Below are 24,050 nucleotides of genomic sequence, written 5' to 3'. Positions count from 1 at the left end.
ATTTCCAAAGTAATATGAAATACAGATCACTAAAACTCTGGAACAGAATACTTGGGCACAGATACTGATGATATTCCTTATTTCCCTAAGATTCAGACATTACATTCTTTTGAAGCATGTGGGTTTCATACTAAAAGTCATTTATCAAAGTACTGGAAGGGACTTTGTGATGTATGGAGGATAACAGGTGAGCATTCCCTGGTGAATCATAGAACATTCCAGGTTGGAAGGGACCCCCAAAGTTCATCTAGTTCAAGTCCCCCTGCAGTCAGCAGGGACATCCCTGACTAGACCAGGCTGCTCAGAGCCTGATGAGCCTCACCTCTCTGTGCAACCACCCACTTTGAACTTTGTCATATGTGGTTGGTTGATTGCACTGGAGTCAACTCAGCACCCCAAATCATGACGTCATGGTCTATATTCTTGTTGCCCAATAACTTCAATTTATTCCATAAGCATTTTCTGCAATATCAGATGCTAATTCAACTGCATATAATAATTATTAGGCCAAAGAACTGCTGGTCACATTCACAGACAAAAGAATTTTGAAAAGCCAGTGGAATTGTACCAGAATTTAATGTAGAGTGCTCTTTTGGTTTGTTTGGTTTTTACCTCTGTCCTTGGAATGCTTGCATTCATCAGAAATGGTTGCATAACCACCGTGAAATCATCTGTAGTGTCATACCTGCCGCTTTCCACTAACTGGCGGGTTCTCTCCTAAGGAGTTAAGACAAGTTGTCAGCATTCCTTCTTTTACTTTCAGTAGATCAACCTGCTTTGTCCATTTAAACCTCACCCAGATGTTCCCCCCTCCCTTGTACAGAAACACAGACTTGGGAATGGCTTCCATCTCACACCAGGCAGTCAGAGCAGCTGTCTTTTCGAGACATCATCCTGGACTTCTTTGCTGAGAGGCAGCCTGGACAGCCTAACTGACATGGGCAGGCAACCTGCTCAGTAATTAAACTGTCAGAAATATGTTCTTCCAGATCCACCAAAGCATTTTTGGTATGGCTGACATGTCAACAAAACAGGGCAACAAAGCTGGTGAGGGGTTGGGAGCACAAGCCTTATGAGGAGAGGCTGAGGGAGCTGGGGTTGCTTAGCCTGCAGAAGAGGAGGAGGCTCAGGGGAGACCTTCTTTCTCTCTACAACTACCTGACGGAGGTTGTAGCCAGGTAGGGGTTGGTCTATTCTCCCAGGCAAGCAGCACCAGAACAAGAGGACACAGTCTCAAGCTGCACCAGGGGAAGTTTAGGCTGGAGGTGAGGAGAAAGTTCTTCATAGAAAGAGTAATCAGCCATTGAGATGTGCTGCCCAGGGAGGTGGTGGAGTCACCTTCCCTGGACATGTCTAAGAAGGGACTGGATGAGGCACTTGGTGCCATGGTTTAATTGATTTGATGGTGTTGTGTGATAGTTTGGACTCAATGATCTCAAAGGTCTTTTCCAACCTGGTCAATTCTATTCCAATCTATTCTATTCTATTCTATTCTATCCTATCCTATCCTATCCTAACGATGCTCAAAGTTTACTCTCAAGTTATCATTTTCTTTGGCTTAATCGGTGAGCAGCAACAAAGGAAGTTATCAAAAACCTGCTGTCTGACATACCCCTCCTGCTATGGCTCCTTAACCGTTTTTCATCTTCTCTGCTCTTTTGTTTTGTAGTGAATCAGAATTCTAAAGAGGCTCTCCAGCCTACCCCCATCTCCCCCTCACCTTTTTATTAAAAAAATAAACTTCACAACTATGAATATGCCATAAAATGATTATGAAGTGTCCCCCACCTCCTAATATTAGACCCTCTGTGGTCCCTTAATCAACCACAGGATGAGATCAAATGTAGCAAATGCCTGTAACAAAAGCCACATGCCTTACCTGGTACCTTCTGTTAAAGTAGACCAACTTCTTCAGGTCACTGGAATTTTCCTGGGGGTTTATGACACAAGGACACAGCAACCTGTGGGATGAGAGCACGGTATTGAGATCTGCACCTCTTTTTATCCCCCATTCATGAGCTAACAAGCTGCAGGGTTAAAAGTTCTTCGGAGAGTGATTTCTCTGAAAGGTTGCTCAATGGGAGCATTAGCTCTCATTTCTGAGTTTCTATACATCTCTGATTCTTGAGCAGAAAATTCATGAACATTCATGAACATAAAGTAAGGAAATGCAAGCAAAAACCATACTAGATGCCCACAGCAAGGTTTTGGCAGCAGGAGTGGCCACTGTGAGGAGAGGCTGGGGCTGCCTGTGGTGGATACAGCCAGTTCCAGCCAGCTTCAAAGAACCAATGACATGACACAGCTAAGCCTATCAGCCAAGATGGTGGTACCTCTGTGGATGCCTGTTTAAGAAAAAGCAGAAAACACAAGAGAAGAGGAGGAGAGAACAGTGGGAATGAGGAGGAGGTACTCCATAGCAGAGCAGACACTCCGTTGAACGGAGCATCATGTGGATGAGCACATATTGGTGCAGGCTCATCTCTGAGGGACACTGACTAGGACACAGAATAGGAACAAGAAGAAAGGAGTAGCTGAGAGGTACCCATGTCTCACTGAAGAAACTGAGGGTACACTGTGGCATTAACAGTGAGAGAGAGAGAGGTGCCTGATATGAAGCTGAAGCTGGGAATGAGGGAGGAGAGGTTCTTCAACTGTCAAACTTTTTTGTTTGTTTGTTTTCCACTACCTGAAATAGCAATTAAGTATTTCTTCTAGTGGACAGTACATTCATTTAAGTTCCCCATTTGCTCTGTCTGCAGTGCTATGTGCTAAGTGATTTCCCTGTGTTTATTTTGACTTACAGGTTTTTCTTGTTCACGTTCTTCTCTGGGTGGGGTGAATGAGCAGCTGTGTAGATGCATGGCTGCCAACTGAGGCTCACTCACCACAAAAACTGTTTGTAAGTACACCTGTGAATATCGTTTCCTTCAGCAGAACTATTCCAGCATCCTTCAAGACAGAGTTCACACAAATTCATTCTAACCAACTAAAAGGGTCACAATGTGCAGGATATTACACACGGAGGATGACAGAGCACCAAAACAAACAGCAAGACTGATGCTGGCATCTTTATCATTAAAGAGACTTTCCAAACATAGCCATTTAAAGTTTCTGTGAAGCCATGTTGGCAACCTTTATCTCTCTCTGAGATTTTCTTCCTTTAGCATATGAATCTTTTCTCCCGGAGGGGCCCTCTTCCTAGGCATGCCTCATTATTACCTAACAAATCCTAATGGGAAAAAGAGCTCTTAAAAAAAATCCTGTCAAGATCACAGTAAGGCATATCTGAGAGGTGTCTTAGAGAAATACCCTCTGTAGAGATGCTGTTGGTATGAATACACAGATCCCTACCACCTCCAAGCTTGTCTTAATGGAAAACAAATAACAAGATTTTACTTCTACAGCACATCCAAATGAAAGGCAACACAAACCTAAACTGTGCTTTCAGAAGTGTTTCAATAACATAAGCAAGGCAAAATTAAAGAAGACCTGCTTCTAGGTTATTTGCTACTCTCAGAAACAAAAAGACATGCTGTCAATACCAAAAGCCTCCTTCAGGTCCTTCTTCAATTCAGTAGCATGGCATTTATTATCCCATACAAGTTCTGCTTAGTGCCCTGTAAACTGGGCTTGATATCAGACAAGCAAATGTTAAATTCAGCATGGCAGCAGAAACGATGGGAGGAGGTTACAGGTATCTTGAGATTATCTAATCATAAAGGCTTTACTAACTGTCCTTGTCCAATGATTAAGCTCTTGAGACGCACATGTACTCTACCCAGTAACCTTTGTTAAAAAGAAGAACCACAACTGATTAGCAAAAAAAGCCATCAGTCTGACTTTAAAATTTAATTTTCCACTGACAGCCATCAGAGAGACCTTAAATCAGAGTGAGAGGGTTGCATCTATGTTCCTCCTGTAAAAAACACCTTCAATAGCTGCTTATATTCACAGGACAGGGTTGTTCTTGTCCATCTATTCAGAGAAGCATAGATTTGATTTTCTGAAACCAAGCAAGTCCTGCCAGAAGCATGTCTGGGGGGACATATTGGTCCCTACTCGAGTCACTAGAAGCTCACTGAGGCACAAACCTGCCACCTCAGTGGCAGATTCATGCTGACCTGGGAGGATTGTTGAGCCACAAGGCAAAAGGTAGCGTGAATAAACATCCCAGACCTCTATGTCAGAGACTAACAAAAACTAAAACCAATAATCAGCAATGAAATTGCAGAGATTGGAAACTACAGAAGCAAGAGGGAGTTTTAAGCCTGCAGGAAGTTAAATGTGTATATAACTCTAATTAATGTGACCAACTAAGAAAACTCTGTGTCTTAATGTCTTCTCTGGTGTTTACCCAAAGAGTGTGTACAGCTGAGCAATTTCTGCCCTGGCTTGAACTCCAGTCAGTGTAAGGGACGAGTCATTAAAATGTCACCTCCACAAAAAGGTAGTGGCAGGGCTCAAATGCAGGGAAAGTGACAGACAGGTACTTCTAAATGCTGTGTGATTGCCCATTGGAATGGGCTGCCCAGAGAGGTGGTGGAGTCACCATCATTGAAGGTGTTCAGGAGGAGACTGGATGGGGTGCTTGCTTGCATGGTTTAGTTGATTAAGTGGTGTTGGATGATGGGCTGGACGCGATGATCTTGAAGGTCTCTTTGAACCTGGTCTATTCTATTCTATTCTCTACTCTATTCTATTCTACATATGCATACACAGGGGAAGGTGATTGGTGGTCTGAAATACAAGAATGTTTTCTGTTTAAGAAAACAAAGGTTTTCCAAGAAGACCTCGCAGCCTTCTGCAAACAACAGTGAGAGCTGTGACATAAATCATTATCAAACCTCATAATCAGCTTTGGGCAGGTATTGCTTGAGGCGTGCAGCTCCCGGAGGCTTGCTATGGAAAGAATTGTCACCAGGTTCACAAATGCCCGTGGAACCTGCCAAGAGAATAAGCAAACCCATAGCTAGTGCCCAAAGAACAGAGTGCCATCCTTGCCCCGATGCAGCCACATCAGCTGCAGCCTGCTGATTCAGGCAGCACACATTATTTATAAGTGTCGAGGGTTGGAAGGGAAAGGCCGGGCCTTGTCCTCCCCCCGGAAAGTGAAGGAAAAAACCTCACAGCCGGATTAGCAAAGGAGGGGGTGCTGTATATTTACAAAGCAGTTTAGGGAACACAGGGAAATATATACAGAATTTACAGTATTTACAATATATACAGAAATATACGACGAAGTCACACAGAAATGAGGGTGCCCTCCTCTGTTGAGGGGGGCTCCCCTCCTCTGCTCCCCCTTCTCTCCCCCTTTCCCCAGAGAGGGTTACAAAGAGAGAAAAAGAGAAAAAACAGTTGTAAATTGGAAAGCAGTTAATACAGGCCTTGCAGTTTATGAGTTTCAAGGTCAAGCCTGGCTGAAAGCCCAGAAAACTGCAAGCTGCAAGCCACCAAAGGAGGGGGAAGACAGACTGACCAGAAAACTGCTGTACTCCCAGTTCAGAAGGTGCTTCCCCCAATCTACCAATGAAATTAGTTTAGATCCGTCTTTCGTTTACAAACATCCTACCACAATATTCCCTTTCTTAAGGGGACAGCCTCAAATGGTCACAATAAGAGAGGTGTTCAAAGTACTTTCTCAATTAATTAATCCCACACACATACAATACTAAATTACAGCACCTGTCTGCTCTGCCTAGCTCTATTTTAACTGCTGAAAAAGATGTCTTCAAAAACAGTGCAGACAAGTCATTACAGACCTCAGTGCAGCTCAGACATCTAACTCTTTGAATACTCTCATCATGCTCAACCTCATTTAGAGTATCAGAATCTCTCTTTCAATGGTGACCAAAAACACAACTTATTTGCAGTATAATGAATGAGCAAAACATTTCCTAGCCATTGAATGCCATATGTTTGTTCACATCTGTTACAGTGCTTTTTACATTATTTGTCCATAGCACATCAGCTAGAACTGAGCACATCTTTATTTCATCATTAAAATAATGCTCCAGACCTTCCTGCCTCTCAAAAGGATTTTCCTGCAAGTAAGCATCTCTGCATACAGCAGAGATGCACAGATGAAAGCAAGGAAAGAAATTCTTCATCAATAATCAGTGACTGCTTTACAAACTGAATGTGATCCCCATACCCACATACCAGAGAAGTTTGGATTACCTCTCTGTGAAGTATGTCCAAAGCTATCTGTATATTGTAGGTGTAATTTTCAGGAGAGAGGTGTACCTGTTGAAGCAAGAGGGTTGAATTTTATTTTCAATTTGCTCAAGCAGAACAGCAGTGACTAGCTAGAGTCACTCATAGCAGCACACAGGTTTCTGACTCAAGAGGAAGAGAGTCTTAGGCAAAGCTATCCTGTCTCTGCTTTTCTTCTTTCCTGTCACAGCTGTGTCACTTGCAAGAAAAGCTCTAGCAGCCACTGGATGCAAGCGAATGAGAAAGTTCAGGGGGCATTATCAAATATCACAGCCTCCTCCATCTCAGGCTTGCTTAGGCTGGTTTTATAACTAACTCACTAACAACTCACTAACAGGGACAATCTTTGGGAGAGATCACTTTGTCTGAAAGTAAGTTTGTTTCTGCTGTGTGGACTATGTGGAATATTAGCAACAAGCCTCCCATATGTTCCTTACCTGCCATGAATAATAAGTGGTAAAGCTTAGTCTTTTATCTGGGAATGAAGCCTCAGGGGTGAAACTCCCCTGCTCCATTTGAGTAGTTTAAACCCTTTAATTTGTTTCAAGTAATCCAGCTTTTATTTCTTCACTTGTGGAGCTAATCAACAGTCAGACAAACTTCCTGTGAGAAATACCTGCCTTATTTTCAGACTTATTTTCTTTTAATTTCATTTCAAGTAGAAGTTCATTGAGAGCCCCACTGGCCCACTCCACAAAGCTAAACAGCTTAGTTTCCTAACTTATTTCCTAAATCACAGCTCACCAAGAACACTGTGGTTACCACTGTTTGTAGCTTTGCAACATGCAGGTAGAGTCATTGTGATCTTAGGCGTAGACATGCTATCTCTTTGACACTCGCACTCGTGTGTGACTGCTGTTTTGTGTCTGGGTCAGGTGAGGAGAGAGGAATGGTTTATTTCTCTATCCTTCTTGTATAACTATCTTACAGTAGAGCTCAGCTGTTTTTTGTGGTATGAAATGAATCACTCTCTGCTGCTTGTAAGTAAGGAAAACTCAACACTAAGCAAGGAATTTGCTACACCTCCTCTTTACAGATACACACCAAAGGCTGCATTACAGTATGTGTGTGTATACATAAATATATAATATGCATACATAACATATACTAAGTTATACATAAATATGTCAGCATGACCTGCAAGTAGAACCATTCACACAGCACTGAAACTGATAAGTGTGCACCAGGTAAGACTTAGGAGTATGACTGTGCACCAAGGCTTTAAAGATGATCAAAATCCCTTGACCTTTTATCTACAGGTGAAGTGAGTAAATAATGGAAAGATATCTTAGTCAACAGTAAAACAAAGTGGCTACAACTATGCAATTTAGGGATGCTCCAAAGATATCATCTCATTTATCATAACTTCAGGTTGAACAACCTGAAGGTCTCAGCACAGTTACATTCCAGAGCTGCACAAATAATACCTATCTTATTTCAGTCTCACCCACCCAGTTCTACCTTCTCACCCACTGGAATGCACAGAGACCTCATGCCCAGGCTGGCCCAGCTCATGCTGCAGGAAGCAGGGGACTTACTGGATTGTTGCAGAAATCACATAGGTCATTTCCTCCTATGAAAAGTGTTATAAGCTTCCAGTCTGTCTGCATATTGATTCTCTGCACATAGGAGGAGATGGAAGTTATTAAACAAACAAAACAAACAAAGAAAAAGAAGAGGGGAAAGGCAGACAAAATACTCAACACAAATTTAACATTTCTCAGGGTACCTGGCTACAGTTCTCTATGCAACCAGAACAAACATTAATTTGTAGTCATGACTGAGAATGTAAAAGTTAGCATGACCTAGATAAGGTTCAGAATATTGGTAGCAGCACAAAGAAATGGTTTGCTTCAGAAAACTATTGCTCAAAATCCATCTGTGCACTTTTCTAGGTAATATCTTGTGTATGCACTAAGTGACACCTCCTGCAGTCCTCGGAATGTATCTTCGTTGCAAAAATGATGGTATATGTTTCACTGTGTCATAAATAATGCTGCTGGAAAACCCTGGAGGGCAATATATTTCACTCTTGCTGTGAGGCAAACTGGGAAACATAGAGGGGCAATGTTAACACTATCTAACAATACTGGTAAAAAATTATAGCACCTCTACCTCTGGAAGAATTTTGTAAAAGCCTAGATAATACAAAGTAATTACGCTTTACTGAACTAGTAAACACACACCTTCTTAGCTTTGAGGAAAGGCTCCAACATGCTCAGTACCATGTTGCTGATTTACTCAACAACCTAATGCTTTAATTTATGTGCAAAACACCACTAAGATGCTCCAAAGATGCACTGTGTCCAGTTCTGGGCCCTTCCATTTAAGAAGGACATTGAGACTCTTGAACATGCCCAGAGAAGGGCAACAAGGCTGGGGAAAGGCCGCAAGCATAAGCCCTACAAGGAGAGGCTGAGGGAGCTGGGGTTGCTTAGCCTGGAGAAGAGGAGGCTCAGGAGAGACCTTATTGCTCTCTACACCTACCTGAAGGCAGGTTGTAGACAGGTGGGGGTGTCTAGCATGGGGGCGACTAGCAACAGAACAAGAGGACACAATCTCAAGCTGTGCCAGGGGAGGTTTAGGTTTGAGGTGAGGAGAAAGTTCTTCACAGAGAGAGTTTTTGGCCATTGGAATGTACTGCCTAGGGAGGTGGTGGATTCACCTTCGCTGGAGGTGTTCAAGAGGGGATTGGACATGGCACTTGGTGCCACGGTTTAGTAGCCATGAGGTGTTGGGTAACAGGTTGGACTTGATGATCTTTGAGGTCTCTTCCAACCTTATTGATTCTATGATTCTATGACTATGAAAAGTAGGAATAATACATCAGCCTCAAGTGGTGTACAGACATCTGTCTTCAAGGCAGAATAAAACATATCCCAGCTGGTAAACACACTGTTCAGTAGTTTTGCCTCAAAATGTACTAATCCAAATTAAAAGGGGGGGGTGGTGGTGGTGGGTATTTTCCTTCTGCACTAAACAGGTGTTTTAAGTAGGGAAAAAAAATAAGTCGAAGATATATAGCCTTTAATATGAATACTCTTTCCAGTTAGAAAGAAGCTTAATAGTGAAATAAAAGCTATTTGCATTCGTTCCTGTTATGTGATGTTTTGAAGATGACCAGTATGACAAAATAGTACTTAGAAGACTTAGTGGTTTCCATGAAAGCCATCCAACTCCTTCACTGTTAGCTGCTAGCCCTTTTAATCTCTTGTCAGATACAGCCAGAGTAACAACTCGTGAACCAAAAAGGAAGGTACTGCAAATATTTTTGCCAGTTTGTATGTACCAGAGTATTTATAGAAGATATTCATGCAGAGTTATCTGAAAGGCTTTTTGGCTGCTTTCCAAATGCACAGTTGGAAAGCCAAAACAACGTTGCGTATCTGAGGCCACTGATTGCATAGCACCTTTGTCAAATTACGAACAGCAAACATTCAAAGCAGTAGGTTGAGGTGAAAATTATGCAAGCAATCCTCATCCTAGTATTTGTTTTACAGACCATTAATCAAATATTTCCTAACAACAAATGTGGAAGTAAAAAAAAACCTGCTGAGTAGGTGGAAACAAGGGACTAAATTGCTTTTAAAGAAAACAAGCCCTTTCCTCACTTCACATGTTCACTCCACATGATTTACCACCTGGAAAGCTTGCCCTTAACATCCCAGCATGTATTCTTACTGCTGGAAAAAACATGTGCTTACAAGACAGCTGCCTGTATCACAGCAAAATCCTAGCAGAGAAGAACAAATTGTCATCTTACAGGACGATGTAGACTGGGAGGGAAAGCAACAGCACTTGTAGTAAAATTAGAAGACTACAGTTATCTGTGTTTGATAGTAACCATCACATGCTGGTATAAATTATATAAGACAAAGCTATAAATTCTTTCATACTGACTCACACTGCACTGGGGAATATTACATATTACACTGCTGTATCCACAGCTTTAATGTTAGGCTGCTGGTCTGCTAGAAAAACTCATGATGCCACACAACTTCATCTTTCTGAAAGCACTAATAACAAACTCACAGTATCATTCCTCATTAGTTCCACTAGTCTTCTAGCCTGGGCAGGAACATGCCTAAAAGGAAAAATAAAATCAAAGAAGTAAATTAATAAAAATTAATAAGGAATCATTCACAGAGCAGAAATCTAAGAAGAAAGCTGATGAATGGGCATCACTCACATAGTGACCGAAAAACACCTGAAGAAGTCCAGTTTTCATTGAATGAGAGGTATGATACTTAAAAAAAAAAAAAAGATGTATTTCGAAACAATGGCAGGGAGGGAGGGGAGGGAAATGAGAAAACAATTAGCAACCCATCTGAAACCAGGACAGCATCTAACAGAGCGCTTGGTCACTTTGCAAGCATACTTCTACAAACCACATCGAAAATGCACTGTGCTACCATGAAGTAAACACACTCTGCTCCTTCCCAACATCAGACAGATGCTATTGATACAAAAATGCCGTTGAAGCTTTTGTGCATGCATCAATGTTATTACATGGCCTCAAGCCACTGATGTATGTCTCCTGAGATCTGTTCTCAAGAGAAAAAGATAGAATACAAATTTCACTGAAGACTGAGCATAGTGGTCTCTAGGTAATTCCCAGTTCTGCCAGAGACTGACCATAAGCAATTCAGTTTTCTCTTAGTGTCTCTACATGAACTTCTGGTTCTACAGACAAGAGGTTTTAAATACACCTGATATAAAATAAGGATTCCCCACCTCCCACCCCCCACCCCCCCCGCCTCACAATACGGATGTGAAGCTTTCTGAGTAGTGCTTGTAAAGCACTTTGATCCTTCTTGGTTGAAAATGTTAGAGAAACCATTGCTGTGGCTGCTAATTTATTTGACATGTATTAAAGACGTCGCAAAGTCCCCATTACATTTCTTGGTCCTCTGTCAAATGGCCCCAGCACAAGCCTGACCTCAGTGCCAGGCAAGATCATGGAACAGGTCATCCTGAGTGCATTAACACAGCACTTAGAGCATGGCCAAGGGATCAGGCTCAGCCAGCATGGATTTAGGAAAGGCAGGTCCTGCCTGACCAACCTGATCTCCTTCTACGAGCAGGTGACCCGCCTGGTGGATGTGGGGAGGCCTGTGGATGTAGTTTACCTGGACTTCAGCAAGGCCTTTGACACCGTCCCCCATAGCAAACTCCTGGCCAAGCTGTCAGCCCATGGCTTGGACAGCAGCACTCTGAGCTGGGTTAGGAACTGGCTGGATGGCCAAGCCCAGAGAGTGGTGGTGAATGGTGTCACATCCAGCTGGCAGCCAGTCAGTAGTGGAGTCCCCCAGGGATCAGTGCTGGGCCCCATCCTCTTTAACATCTTTATTGATGATCTGGATGAGGGCATTGAGTCTATCATCAGTAAATTTGCTGATGACACCAAGCTGGGGACAGGAGTTGATCTGCTAGAGGGTAGAGAGGCTTTGCAGAGAGACCTCGACAGGCTGGACAGATGGGCAGAATCCAACGGCATGAGATTGAACACATCCAAGTGCCGGGTTCTGCACATTGGCCACAACAACCCCATGCAGTGCTACAGGCTGGGGTCAGAGTGGCTGGAGAGCAGCCAGGCAGAGAGGGACCTGGGGGTGCTGGTTGATGGTAGGATGAACATGAGCCTGCAGTGTGCCCAGGCAGCCAGGAGGGCCAATGGCATCCTGGCCTGCATTAAGAACAGTGTGGCCAGCAGGAGCAGGGAGGTCATTCTGCCCCTGTACACTGCACTGGTTAGGCCACACCTCGAGTCCTGTGTCCAGTTCTGGGCCCCTCAGTTTAGGAAGGATGTTGACTTGCTGGAACGAGTCCAGAGAAGGGCAACAAAGTTAGTGAGGGGCTTGGAACACAAGCCCTATGAGGAGAGGCTGAGGGAGCTGGGGCTGCTTAGCCTGGAGAGGAGGAGACTCAGGGGTGACCTTATTGCTCTCTACAACTACCTGAAGGGGGGTTGTAAACCGGCAGAGGTTGGTCTCTTCTCCCAGGCAGCCAGCACCAGAACAAGAGGACACAGTCCCAGGCTGCACCAGGGGAAGTTCAGGCTGGAGGTCAGGAGGAAGTTTTACACAGAGAGAGAGATTGCCCATTGGAATGTGCTGCCCAGGGAGGTGGTGGAGTCACCGTCACTGGAGGTGTTCAGGAGGAGACTTGACAGGGTGCTTGGTTACATGGGTTAGTTGATTAGGTGGTGTTGGGTGATAGGTTGGACGTGATGATCTTGAAGGTCTCTTCCAACCTGGTTTATTCTATTCTATTCTAAACCCAGACAGACCCTCATGTGTCTAGACATGCTCCCCCACTCTCCTCTCCTTCCTGCAAAAAGTCATGGTAACACAGGAAAAGGAACAAAGGGGACAGGACCATGCGTGTCTGGTAAACAACTCTTCTTCTGGGGTAAGGACACATTTACTGGCCATGCCTTTTATGGCCACAGCCTGGCAGAACCCCTTTTCATCGGGTAGCTGTGTGCTGGCTTCAGTTGCCCTATTGGTACAATTGAATCTCAGGCAAGATATATACACAGGCCTATTTCTAGTTGCCTTGCCTTGCCTTGCTTGAATCTGCTTGGACCTATCTGGCTTGATGTTTCCTTAAGTTGCCCCTGCTTCGAGTTGCCCACTCCAGAGCCTGGAATAAAGCCACAAGCCTACACACTGCAAGCTAGAGAAGCCATGAACCTTGGAGCTGGAGCCAAGCCTTGCTTCCCCTTGCAACCAGAATTTTGCTGTGCCTCAGTTTACGCAGGACAAAGCAAGCGCCCATCATGAAGAGCACATCGTACAGCCTGCCATCCTGCTGGAGCCAGACCAGCCACCGACAACTGCGTGGCATCTCTTGCTGCCAGCCTGCCATGCCAGCACCGCATGAGAGTCCCCCAAAGCCTCAACAGCCAATACACAGCAGCAGCACTCCCCACTTGGGTGAAATCAGCTGTGAGCAATTAATTCATTGCCTCTTCACCTTACCACTTCTTATTGAGTCTCCCCTCTGCTGTGGTTGAGCACCTTGAGTACTGTGTCCAGTTCTGAGCCCCTCCATTTAAGAAGGATATTGAGACTCTTGAACATGTCCAGAGAAGGGCAACGAGGCTGGGGAGAGGCCTCAAGCACAGCCCTGTGAGGAGAGGCTGATGGAGCTGGGGTTGCTTAGCCTGGAGAAGAGGACATTCAGGGGAGACCTTATTGCTCAGTGTTGGGTGACAGGTTGGACTTGATGATCTTTGAGGTCTTTTCCAACCTTATCGATTCTATGATTCAATGATTTCGCTCCTGGGGATTCTCTCTTCCCGTGTCATTTCCTCCCAGTTTGCATGAAAGTGTTAAAGTTGCTATATTTGCCTAAATACTCTACATTCCCACTGTAAATAGACATTCTAACTGTACATTGAACCTATTTAATATGTTTTGGCAATTTTTCATTTTAATTAAAAGTTATTAATATTTTTATTAATTTCCATATTTGCCATATCATTTATAAATTAAATACATTTCCATAACACCCTCACACTAGAGAAAAGCAAAAGAAATATATTTGGGCTTGCCTATCAGCCCTCTTGCACTCCTGCCAAAGGCCAGGGTTTGGGCCTTGTTAGCTAGAACTGATTTTTCAAGAAAAAAAATCAACTTTCTATTAAAATTAAAGGCATTTTTCTCTTACTCTGCACGATTCCCTGCCACAGCTTGATTGAGAGCAGCATTATCTGTAGTCTCCTTTCCAGTGCCAATAGAATACCCTATCAGGGATGGGTTGAACTCGCGAAGAATGTCTGCAGAAAAAGACAGCACCCTGAAATGTTGCTCTTAGTAAAGGACCATTAAAAATCTTTAAGAGATACTTATAAAAAATTAACCCTGAAATATAATAAACATGGGGATTTGCTACCATACAAATATTTTCTTGCCTTCAAGATTTCTGAACTGTATGTATTCTGATACCTCATGAAATATGATCATCTTGGCTAGCAACATCATTAATTTGAGCAGGGAGGTCATTGTGCCCCTGGACTCAGCACTGGTTAGGCCACACCTTGAGTCCTGTGTCCAGTTCTGGGCTCCTCAATTCAAGAAGGACATTGAGACTCCTGAACATGTCCAGAGAAAGGCAACAAGGTTGGGGAGAGGTCTTGAGCACAAGCCCTGTGAGGAGAAGCTGAGGGAGCTGGGGGTGTTTAGCCTGGAGAAGAGGAGGCTCAGGGGAGACCTTCTTGCTGTCTACAACTACCTGAAGTGAGGTTGTAGCCAGGTGGAGGTTCATCTCTTCTCCCGGGCAGCCAGCATCAGAACAAGAGGACACAGTCTCAAACAAACAGGGAAGTTTAGGCTTGAGGTGAGGAGAAAGTTTTTCCCAGAAAGAGTCATTGGCCATTGGAATGTGCTGCCCAGGGAGGTGGTGGAGTCATCGTCCCTGGAGGTGTTCAAGAGGGGATTGAACGTGGCACTTGAAGCCATGGTTTAGTCGTCATGAGGTGTTGGTTGACAGGTTTGACTTGATGATCTCTGAGGTCTTTTCCAACCTTATTGATTCTGTGATTCTGCCTGGTAAGTGCGGCCTAGTAACCCTATGCTCAGGCAGAAGACTCTCATGCTGCCACACACAGATGGGTTGGAATCAAATCCTTTCCCCAGATGTATTAACCTCAAAGACCTAAGATTCCTTGCTCCATCTTAGTTTACACACCAGTCTCACAAACGCCAAAGATCTAAAATTCTCTGACCTCTAAAAGCATGTAAAACTCTGATCTTGTGGCATGATTCTGCTTCCACTTAAAGCAGCTTTCCCATAGAGTCAAAATAGTTTCTGTAGGCTATAATCCAAGATCTTTGATTTGTCTGCCCCCCAACACATTTTGGACTGAACTACAGCCAACAGAAGAATACTGAAACAGCCAGACCCTAGGAATTACAAAATACATAGTTAAGTCATGCACAGAAAATTACAGCCTGGTTGTTATGCAACTTTTACTCAGCACTGGTCATTGAATGCAAAGGAATTGATTCTGTCATGCTGCAAATTGTAAATCTATCTTTGTGTCTTCTTTTATAGTAACAGCTGATTTAATAAACACCTCCAGATATCTACCAGTTTTATGGGAAAACGCACTTACTTGCTAGTGTCGTGACTGTGCTTATGTTTTCATCTCCTCCAACACTGTTAAAACAAAGAGAAAATTGTTTCAAGCTATGTTGGACTTGGTAAAGCAGTGGACTAAGTAAGAGAGCTCCCCCCTACGGGGTTTCTACACATGTGCACAATGTTCTCTGATGACTTGGAATCTCTGTGTGCATACCGATACGGTCACGAAGTCACCGACTGTCATAATCACAGCAGCCACATTAAGAGCCCTGTACACTAATTGCCCTTTCAGGTCTCTTATGCATTTTGGCATGTGTTCAAACCTATGTGAAAGAAATGAGAGGGTTTTCTAAGCTGCCATCTCTGCTGCTGTCATCCCTATTAAAATATTTATTACTTCCTTTTTTAATTAACAAATACTTTGTATCCATAACAACCAGTTCTAAAAGCAATATATTTCAGAGGGATAATTATGCTCAATACCTTTCATGTCCCATTTCACTCAGCTGGAAGAATGCCTCTAGATTTCATTTCATGCTGTAGAAAATGCTAGTAAACCTTTACCCCAGAAATATCAGTAGATTATTATCAAAATATAAAGTGTTAGACTTTGAATACTTCTATAGTATCCTTTTAATATGAAATACAGTACTTCTAAGGACCCTAGTATCTGTTTAAATTTCTTACAGAGCTGCAGTAGTTCAGATGTGTAAATAATGATGAATAGAAGATCAGCCTGACAGGTTTGGTGCTAAGTAATACAGATGCAGAATAACAACTGAACATGACTGTGTTACTTCAGAGTGGCTTTTTGTGCTGATTAATAAGATGCTGTAGATATAAAAGTCTGTAGCAACTGGTAATTGATAAACCATTCTTCATGATGTAAACAACGCTGGGAAAGGATCAAGGAAACAGATACTGTGTATGAAACAGCAACAGCAAGAAATGGGTGGCACAGGCCACAGCCGGGAAGTGCACACAAGATATAGAAAGAGCAGGAGCAGAAACGCAGAACGCACAATGCTGATCCGATCCAGAATACCCCTTTGCAATAGCTGGAACTGTGAGAGACCATTTTAACAAGGACTCTTAGTTTCATCAGAATATCCAGGTCTTATACAGCCATGCCACAAAATACATCAGCCACTAGTTTAAATGTCTTATTTATCATGAATTAATGTACAAACATGTGCTTCTGTGCAATATGTGAAGTCAAATTCACTTTCCTATAGCCTCCTGTAGAAAAAAACAACTGTACACATCAAAAGCCAAGATTATTTAGAGGTGTTGGGAGACAGGTTGGACTTGATGATCTCTGAGGTCTTTTCCAACCTTATTGATTCTATGATTCTATGATTTGTTCCCTCCCACTGAGCAAGAATTATTTACCTCCAAGAAACACCTCGGTATTGAGTCAGGACATCAAGAACATCATAGGGTCTGGATGCTGCCCCATTACCTGCCTGGAAGCAGAAAACGAGTTCACCTTCAGAAAATATTTGCTACAGCAGCTAATTTCCTGAGTGATCCTACTGAAAATAATTAAAGAGGATGCTAATGAAGAAAGCTATGTCATCTTCCCAAAAAATAACAGATCCTTGATCTCAAGTGGGTCAAGGACTGAGCGTATTTTAAACCCTCTTCTATCAACTTCTTGATTAGATCAAGTGGGTGAAAAATTGGTTGAGAATGTTCAAAATATTCACCTAATTCTAAATTTACATACAGGGATGAACGTGATAGCAATGGCCCTGAATGAATAACTCATTAAGTGATCCACACATTAAAAAGTGCTGTGGTGATTTTCTTGGTTTGTTTCCCCAAGAAAGAAGACCACAAGGAATCAATGTGGTAATATTAGCACAGAATGCACAAGAAACATGAAGTGTGATATGAGTAGTGGAGCAGTCATCACTGGCTGGAGAATCACAGCCAGTTTAAGAGCTGTGTTCACACAGTTCCAGGAAGAGTGTTTAAAAGAATTCTCAAGACGAGTTACTTGGCACACCTGATTATCTGTTGCCATTGACTCAGATACTTAGTCAGTATAAATGGACATGGCTTTATAGAGTTTGGTTTTATCTCATGTGTATTTATCATATAATCTGTATACACAAAATTCGTTGCAGAATTTGTTCCTTCTGTTTACACTGCTTGCTTACTGCTTTGAAGGCCAATACCTGGAAGCTGCCTAGAATCAATGAAGAAATACAAGTGTTGCAAGTCCACTCTCGCAGGCCAATTTCATTGCTGCACAATCTAATCTTGAAGCTCTTCTTTATGTGGCACCCTTGTGGACTTTAAATGGCAGCTGTGCACTCAGGTCAAACTCGTGATCTGACAACCCGTCAGTCAAGGCAGAATGCGGAAAAGAACACGTGGAAAATGTTTGGCTCAACAGGGTGTAGCTGTGGGTATCCTATTACTTGGGTTAAAAATTCAGAAATGCTTTTTCAATAGTTGCTTTAACAATGGTTATCCAGTGACCTTTACTTACTGTGATTGAATCTCCCAGGGCAGCAATCACACGAATATCTGCAGGTTTCAAATTGTGAACTAGGAAAGAAAATATAAAAGTGTTGTAAGGGAAAGAGGAAAGAAAGGAAACTTAAACTGTAAACATTTTTACTTAGAATAAGCACAAAGCAGTGCAAAGGCAGTATTTTAATCCTTATGGTGATATCAAGTCAGATCAATGGACACTGACAGGCATCAAATCATAGAATCAATAAGGTTGGAAAAGACCTCAGAGATCATCAAGTCCAACCTGTCACCCAACACCTCATGACTACTAAACCATGGCACCAAGTGCCACGTCCAGTCCCCTCTTGAACACCTCCAGGGACAGTGACTCTCTCTGTGAAGAACTTTCTCCTCACCTTGAACCTAAACCTCCCCTGGCACAGCTTGAGACTGTGTTCTGGTGCTGATTGCCTGGGAGAAGAGACCAACCCCCACCTGGCTACAACCTCTCTTCAGGTAGTTGTAGACAGCAAGAAGGTCTGCCCTGAGCCTCCTCTTCTCCAGGCTAAGCAACCCCAGCTCCCTCAGCCTCTCCTCACAGGCCTGTGCTCCAAACCCCTCCCCAGTCTCGTTGCCCTTCTCTGGACACGTTCAAGTGTCTCAATGAGAAATAATTCTTGGTACTATAGATTGGGCATTATCTACAGCAACAAAGGAGACAGTAAGATTTCAGTCTTGGATTAGTGCTTTCTCTGATTCCTCTTAACCAGTGGCAATGACTGAAAAGCAGGCAGAGCTCTGGTGTCAGCATGGAGACAAAATTTGGGGACCATTGCAATTTCTGAGGGAAGACAAAACCCACCTGGTGATAGATTCCACATGCCTTTTACAGCCTAGACTGCACTGACAAGACCCCTATTCCATGCATGCAGTGTTTCACAGCCTCTGAAACTGAAGTACCTTACTACCCCCTGTCTTTTCCACCATACCTGCCTTGTATATGGAATCTGCAGTTGCATAAGCTTTCCCCATCCTTGAGGAAGAGCTTGCATATTGCTATACAACTACTTATGTTGTTCCAAAAAGATCTTTAAAGCTGAAGCAGAGTGCACTCCTTCAAAGAAAAGTATACCTTTCCTTACTAACCTCAGTGCCTCTTCCTTTCTGTAGCTCTACAATAAAATCACATAGTGCAATACCTGAAACTGGAATGGTATCAGAGGGATCCCGGTCAAAACAGGGAATATTTGTTCCATAACTTCTCTCCTGCAGAGACAGATAAGTCAAGACTTCTCATCTGACTCTGGTTATAATCAAGCATTTATGTCTCAGAGCATTAGATTAACAGATCTCCCACAAACTTTACATACATCTACCAAACTCAGCCTGTCCTCAGGCTGCACCTACAACTGCCCTTTGAAGGCAGACACAAGCTGTCTGCTCAGAAGTTGCATGGCCATGTAAGTGCAGTACAGCTTTTGCCTGCCAGTGGGGCCAGCTATCTCATACTCCATGCCATGCTCCGTTCAGCTATGCAAGATGTTGTGCACCTATCCCTGCAAAACCATACCCAGCACAAACCCATACCTTTGTCATCAAGTTGTGAGCCTGCCTTCTCCTCTACATGCAGCCAGGGATTTGCCTTCCTGACTCTTTTGGTTAGCATCCTACTGATGGAAATATTCCCAAATTCTACTGTTAATGAAGGGTGGTTGCCACTATGCCAGAGCAGGCCATCACACAGGACCCAAGGATATGTGTTTGTCCCAAATCTCTCTGCAGAACTCTTGAAGCTGGCTAATTTACCTAAGGAAAAGACCCTTGTGTTTCTTGTCCCATTCCTCCACTTTGGGTTATTATTTAAAAAAACCCACAAACCACAAACATAACACAGTTATGTGTCTTCTTGCCTCCTACACCATAGCTACCGACAAAAAACAGAGTAGTAGGTACCATTGCCCCATGTGTGGTGGGTTGAAGTTTCCCCCAGCATTTAAAGGCATAGTCTAAAAGCACCACACCATGCAATAGGGCACCCTAGGTAACTACAGAACAGATGGCATTGTATTAAAATGAGAGGAGAAACATGTGTTATTATTCCAATGATGTACAGGCCATTATGAGTGCAGATGTGGTCTAGACACTGTTCTGGGTCATGAAAACGGGCATTATCTTGTCCCTCAGTAGCTGCTAGGAAGAACCAAGTTCTGTTCAGAATCAGAGTGCTATGACAAAAAAAAAAACAAAACACCATAACATGTCTGTTTATCCCCACATATCTAATCTGCAATCACCTCACAGAAAAAAAACAAAGGTAAGAGAATCCATTGTTCTTCAGTTTTCCTATGATGTAAATGAGATTAAACCAGACCCACTCAGTGGTGTCATGCTGATCTGACCTAATTTCTTCTATGGTAGGAATAAATGGTCCCATTTTCCCTGTCTTCTTATCCCAGGGAATTAACATTTTTATCCAGATGGTTAAAATGGGTCCTTAACAATGAAGGCTTGGCAGAACACATTTATCATAAATCATACTCTACAAAACCCACCAAGAAGCAAATGTGCTATTAAACAATTGAGTATTTAGTCAGGCATGTCGCTAAAGATCTGGAACTTTGCATTTAGTTTTCCAAAGGTAACACTGTTTAATTAGGCTACAACACACTCACACCCACCTGCCCCCCGCCCTGGAATGCACTCAATCCACATGATGCAAACAATCCTGCTATACCTGAGATGTTTCTCTGGTGCTTGATGGCTCTGGGGATGATGAGTAGTTACTGTTTCCATATGTAAACAGATATGGGCTTTCCTGCAGCGTGAAGAGAGTGTGTTTACTAATGCTAGTGGAAACAGTCAGCTGATGTTAGTATCTCCTGGCTATATTGCAGAAGTTAATAAGATCTTTACAGTATTAATTTTTTGAATGAACATTGCACTAGTGAAGTAAACCAGGTTAGACCTGAAAATTAAGTCCTGGTATGCTCTAGGCACAGCACCACATCCTACCTTAAACTTAACATCAAACAAGACACATAATTCACTTTCTTTGATGTTTTAATTGCTGTTCAGTGAAGGTTCTGGATGCCAATAATACTTTATCACTATCAAATTACTGAAATCAGGCCTTAGATGAAAAGGTATTCAAGAACCTGCTCTCTGAACCTGAGATGTGCAGACTCTGAAGATACTACTGGGCTACTGATAGCTCCAGGGACTACGATAATTAACAGAAGACAGTCAAAACACTGAAAAGCTGAATTATATAAAATCCATGGGTTCAATTTTATCAATTCAAGTTAGCTAGTTGTGTTTTGAATAAAAAAGCATCTTATACAATAAGACAACTTATTTTTGTCAAAAGTACTTTCTCTTCAGTTTCTTCTTTATAAAATAAAGAAACTGCATCAATGAACCTGAACAATGCTAATTTCTTAACAGTATCTTAGACAAATGCACATTCCCAAGAGCTTCAGAAAATGAGAACAGCATTTGAAAACCTGGAAATTCTACAGAGAGTAAAGAAAATCTCACAAAAATATGGAAACCCTTTCACCTGAGATGGACACCGGATCTGGAGAGTCTTTGTGGCACTGTAAGGCTGCTTCCGTCCAACTGGCTCCATCTGGAAAGGGAGAGAAGAAAGGAGTTGTACATGTGCTGTGTGGGGCAGATAAGGGAGAGTAACAGCAACTCAAAGGCTCCACAGGTAATGTTTTTTAAAAATAGGTATTCTAAAACTTATTTTACTTATGCAAACTGTTATCCACAAATAACTACCACACGTGTACCTATAAAAGGAAGAGACTGAAAACAATGCCTCTCACACGCTCAGCCTGTCATCCCACTATTGTTAAAATAACCATCCACACATCCCATGCTCTGTAACAGCTTTGTCAATGATCTGGATGAGGGGATTGAGTCCATCATCAGTAAATTTGCAGATGATACCAAGCTGGGGGCAGGTGGTGACCTGGTAGAGGATAGGAAAGCTCTGAAGAGGGACCTTGAAAGGCTGGACAGATGGGCAGAGTTCAATGGCATGAGATTTAACACATCTAAGTGCTGGGTTCTACACACTGGCTACAACAACCCCATGCAGTGCTACAGGCTGGGGTTAGAGTGGCTGGAGAGTGGCCAGGTAGAAAGGGACCTGGGGGTACTGGTTGATAGTAGGCTGAACATGAGCCAGCAGTGTGCCAAGGTGGCCAAAAAGGCCAATGGCATCCTGGCCTGCATCAGAAATAGTGTGGACAGCAGCTGCAGGGAAGTCATTGTGCCCCTGTACTCAGCACTGGTTAGGCCACACCTTGAGTCTTGTGTCCGGTTCTGGGCCCCTCAGTTTAGGAAAGATGTTGAGTTGCTGGAACATGTCCAGAGAAGGGCAATAAAGCTGGGGAGGGGTTTGGAGCACAGCTCTATGAGGAGAGGCTGAGGGAGCTGAGGTTGCTTAGCCTGGAGAAGAGGAGGCTCAAGGGAGACCTTATTTCTCTCTACAACTAGCTGAAGGGAGGTTGTAGCCAGGTGGGGGTTGGTCTCTTCTCCCAGGCAAGCTGTGACAGAACAAGAGGACACAGTCTCAAGCTGTGCCAGGGGAGGTTTAGGCTGGATGTTAGGAAGAAGTTCTTCACCGAGAGAGTGATTGGCCATTGGAATGGGCAGCCTGGGGAGGTGGTGGAGTCACCATGACTGGAGGTGTTTAGGAAGAGACTGGATGTCGCACTTGGTGCCATGGTTTAGTTGATTAGATGGTGTTGGATGATAGGTTGGACTCGATCTCAAAGGTCTTTTCCAACTTGGTTAATTCTATTCTATTCTATTCTATTCTTTTCTATTCTATTCTTTTCATTGTGCTTTTGGGTATGATAAGTGTTTTTCCCACAAGGCACTGATCTCATACCACAGCATCCAACTGCAAGCCATCAAGTCACTGTTTATCAGTGAAATCACAGTAACTGTAGACATGCTCCAGTAGAGCATAGTTTAAACCACCCTGATGATTAGTTCTTCCCCCTTATGGTATGCAGTTTTAACTTTACTGCAATTTGCAAGCCAAGTTTATTCCTCAGCTGGATTGAGTAAGAGAAAATAAAAGTGGATTGCCACAGCTCAGCTGCCAGGTAAATGACTCCCTGCAGCAGTCTGTCCATCCTCCCAGATCTCATCCGCCATATTTTTTACCTTCTCCCAGGCTGTGAAACCATGCTCATGAATACCTGAGAAAGGCATGCTTGGGAGTTTACAGTTTAGTTTTCATAAAAGATATATAGGAAATATACAAGGCTTTGGTATGGGAGGAAAAGCACCTTTGAGTAGACTGAAACTTTGAAGTAAAAGCAATATAACTGAAACTCCTTGGAAAACTGAAAATCTTCCATTTGGAGATTTATGTTGCATTAACTTCTTCCCTTCTGTTATATGAATATCATATAATCCCTCTGCTGCAAGTTCATTTTGCAGCAGTCAGAAAGAAGGAAAATAATCAGAGAATGTTAGAGGCTGGACGGGACCTCGAAAGATCATCTAGTCCAACACCCCTGCCAGAGCAGGATCACCTATACCAGATCACACAGGAATGGGTTTTGATTATCTCCTGAGAGGGAGACTCCACGACCCCCCTGTCACCCTCACAGTGAAAAAAATTTTCCTCACGTTTCCATGTAACTTCCTGTGCCTCAACTTCCACCTATTGCCCCTTGTTCTGTCATGGGGCATCAACAAAAACAGCCTGACTCCATCCTCTTGGTACTAACCCTTTACATATTTATAAACATTAATGAGGTCACCCCTCAGCCTCCTCCTCTCCAAGCTAAAGAGCCCCAGCTCCCTCAGCCCCTCCTCATAAGAGAGGTGTTCCACTCCCTTAACCATTTTTGTGGCTCTGCACTGGACTCTTTCAAGCAATTCCCTGTCCTTCCTGAAATGAGGGGCCCAGAACTGGACACAATATTCCAGATGCAGCCTCCCCAGGGCAGAGTAGAGGGGGAGGAGAACCTCTCTCAACCTACTAACCACAGCCCTTCTAATGCACCCCAGAATGACATTGGCCTTTTGGGCCACAAGAGCACATTGCAGGCTCATAGTCAACCTTCCATCCACTAGGACCCCCCAGGTCCTTTTTCCCTTCACTGCTCTCCAGCAGGTCAGTCCCCAACCTGTACTGGTGCATGGGATTGTTCTTAGTAGTTGCAAGACTCTACACTTGCCCTTGTTGGACTTCATTCAATTTCTACCTGCCCATCTCTCCAGCCTGTTTGAGTCTCACTGAATGGCAG

At 43.2% G+C, this 24,050-nt stretch overlaps 1 protein-coding gene across 2 annotated transcripts in view; it reads right to left on the bottom strand.

Moving 5' to 3' along the window:
- The window catches only part of PLB1 (phospholipase B1), a 116,283-nt gene that overhangs the window by 56,933 nt on the left and 35,300 nt on the right, over positions 1 to 24,050 (bottom strand). For both annotated transcript variants that reach the window (XM_068158823.1, XM_068158824.1), the window contains exons 15-27: positions 21,332 to 21,400; positions 20,507 to 20,587; positions 18,972 to 19,038; positions 17,807 to 17,865; positions 16,699 to 16,772; positions 15,338 to 15,381; positions 13,891 to 13,999; positions 10,249 to 10,300; positions 7,755 to 7,835; positions 6,181 to 6,246; positions 4,848 to 4,945; positions 1,880 to 1,961; positions 613 to 717 (exon numbers count right to left, since the gene is read on the bottom strand). In XM_068158823.1, coding sequence (XP_068014924.1) covers positions 613 to 717; positions 1,880 to 1,961; positions 4,848 to 4,945; positions 6,181 to 6,246; positions 7,755 to 7,835; positions 10,249 to 10,300; positions 13,891 to 13,999; positions 15,338 to 15,381; positions 16,699 to 16,772; positions 17,807 to 17,865; positions 18,972 to 19,038; positions 20,507 to 20,587; positions 21,332 to 21,400 — 987 coding nt within the window. The remainder of the gene's footprint in view (positions 1 to 612; positions 718 to 1,879; positions 1,962 to 4,847; positions 4,946 to 6,180; positions 6,247 to 7,754; positions 7,836 to 10,248; positions 10,301 to 13,890; positions 14,000 to 15,337; positions 15,382 to 16,698; positions 16,773 to 17,806; positions 17,866 to 18,971; positions 19,039 to 20,506; positions 20,588 to 21,331; positions 21,401 to 24,050) is intronic.

The sequence above is a fragment of the Melanerpes formicivorus genome, unplaced genomic scaffold, assembly GCF_026170545.1.
Source record: "Melanerpes formicivorus ecotype bairdi unplaced genomic scaffold, bMelFor1.0.p_v2 SCAF_43, whole genome shotgun sequence".
Classification (NCBI taxonomy): domain Eukaryota; kingdom Metazoa; phylum Chordata; class Aves; order Piciformes; family Picidae; genus Melanerpes; species Melanerpes formicivorus.
Note: the sequence above shows the minus strand (reverse complement) of the source record. Positions and strands in the feature narration are given on the sequence as shown.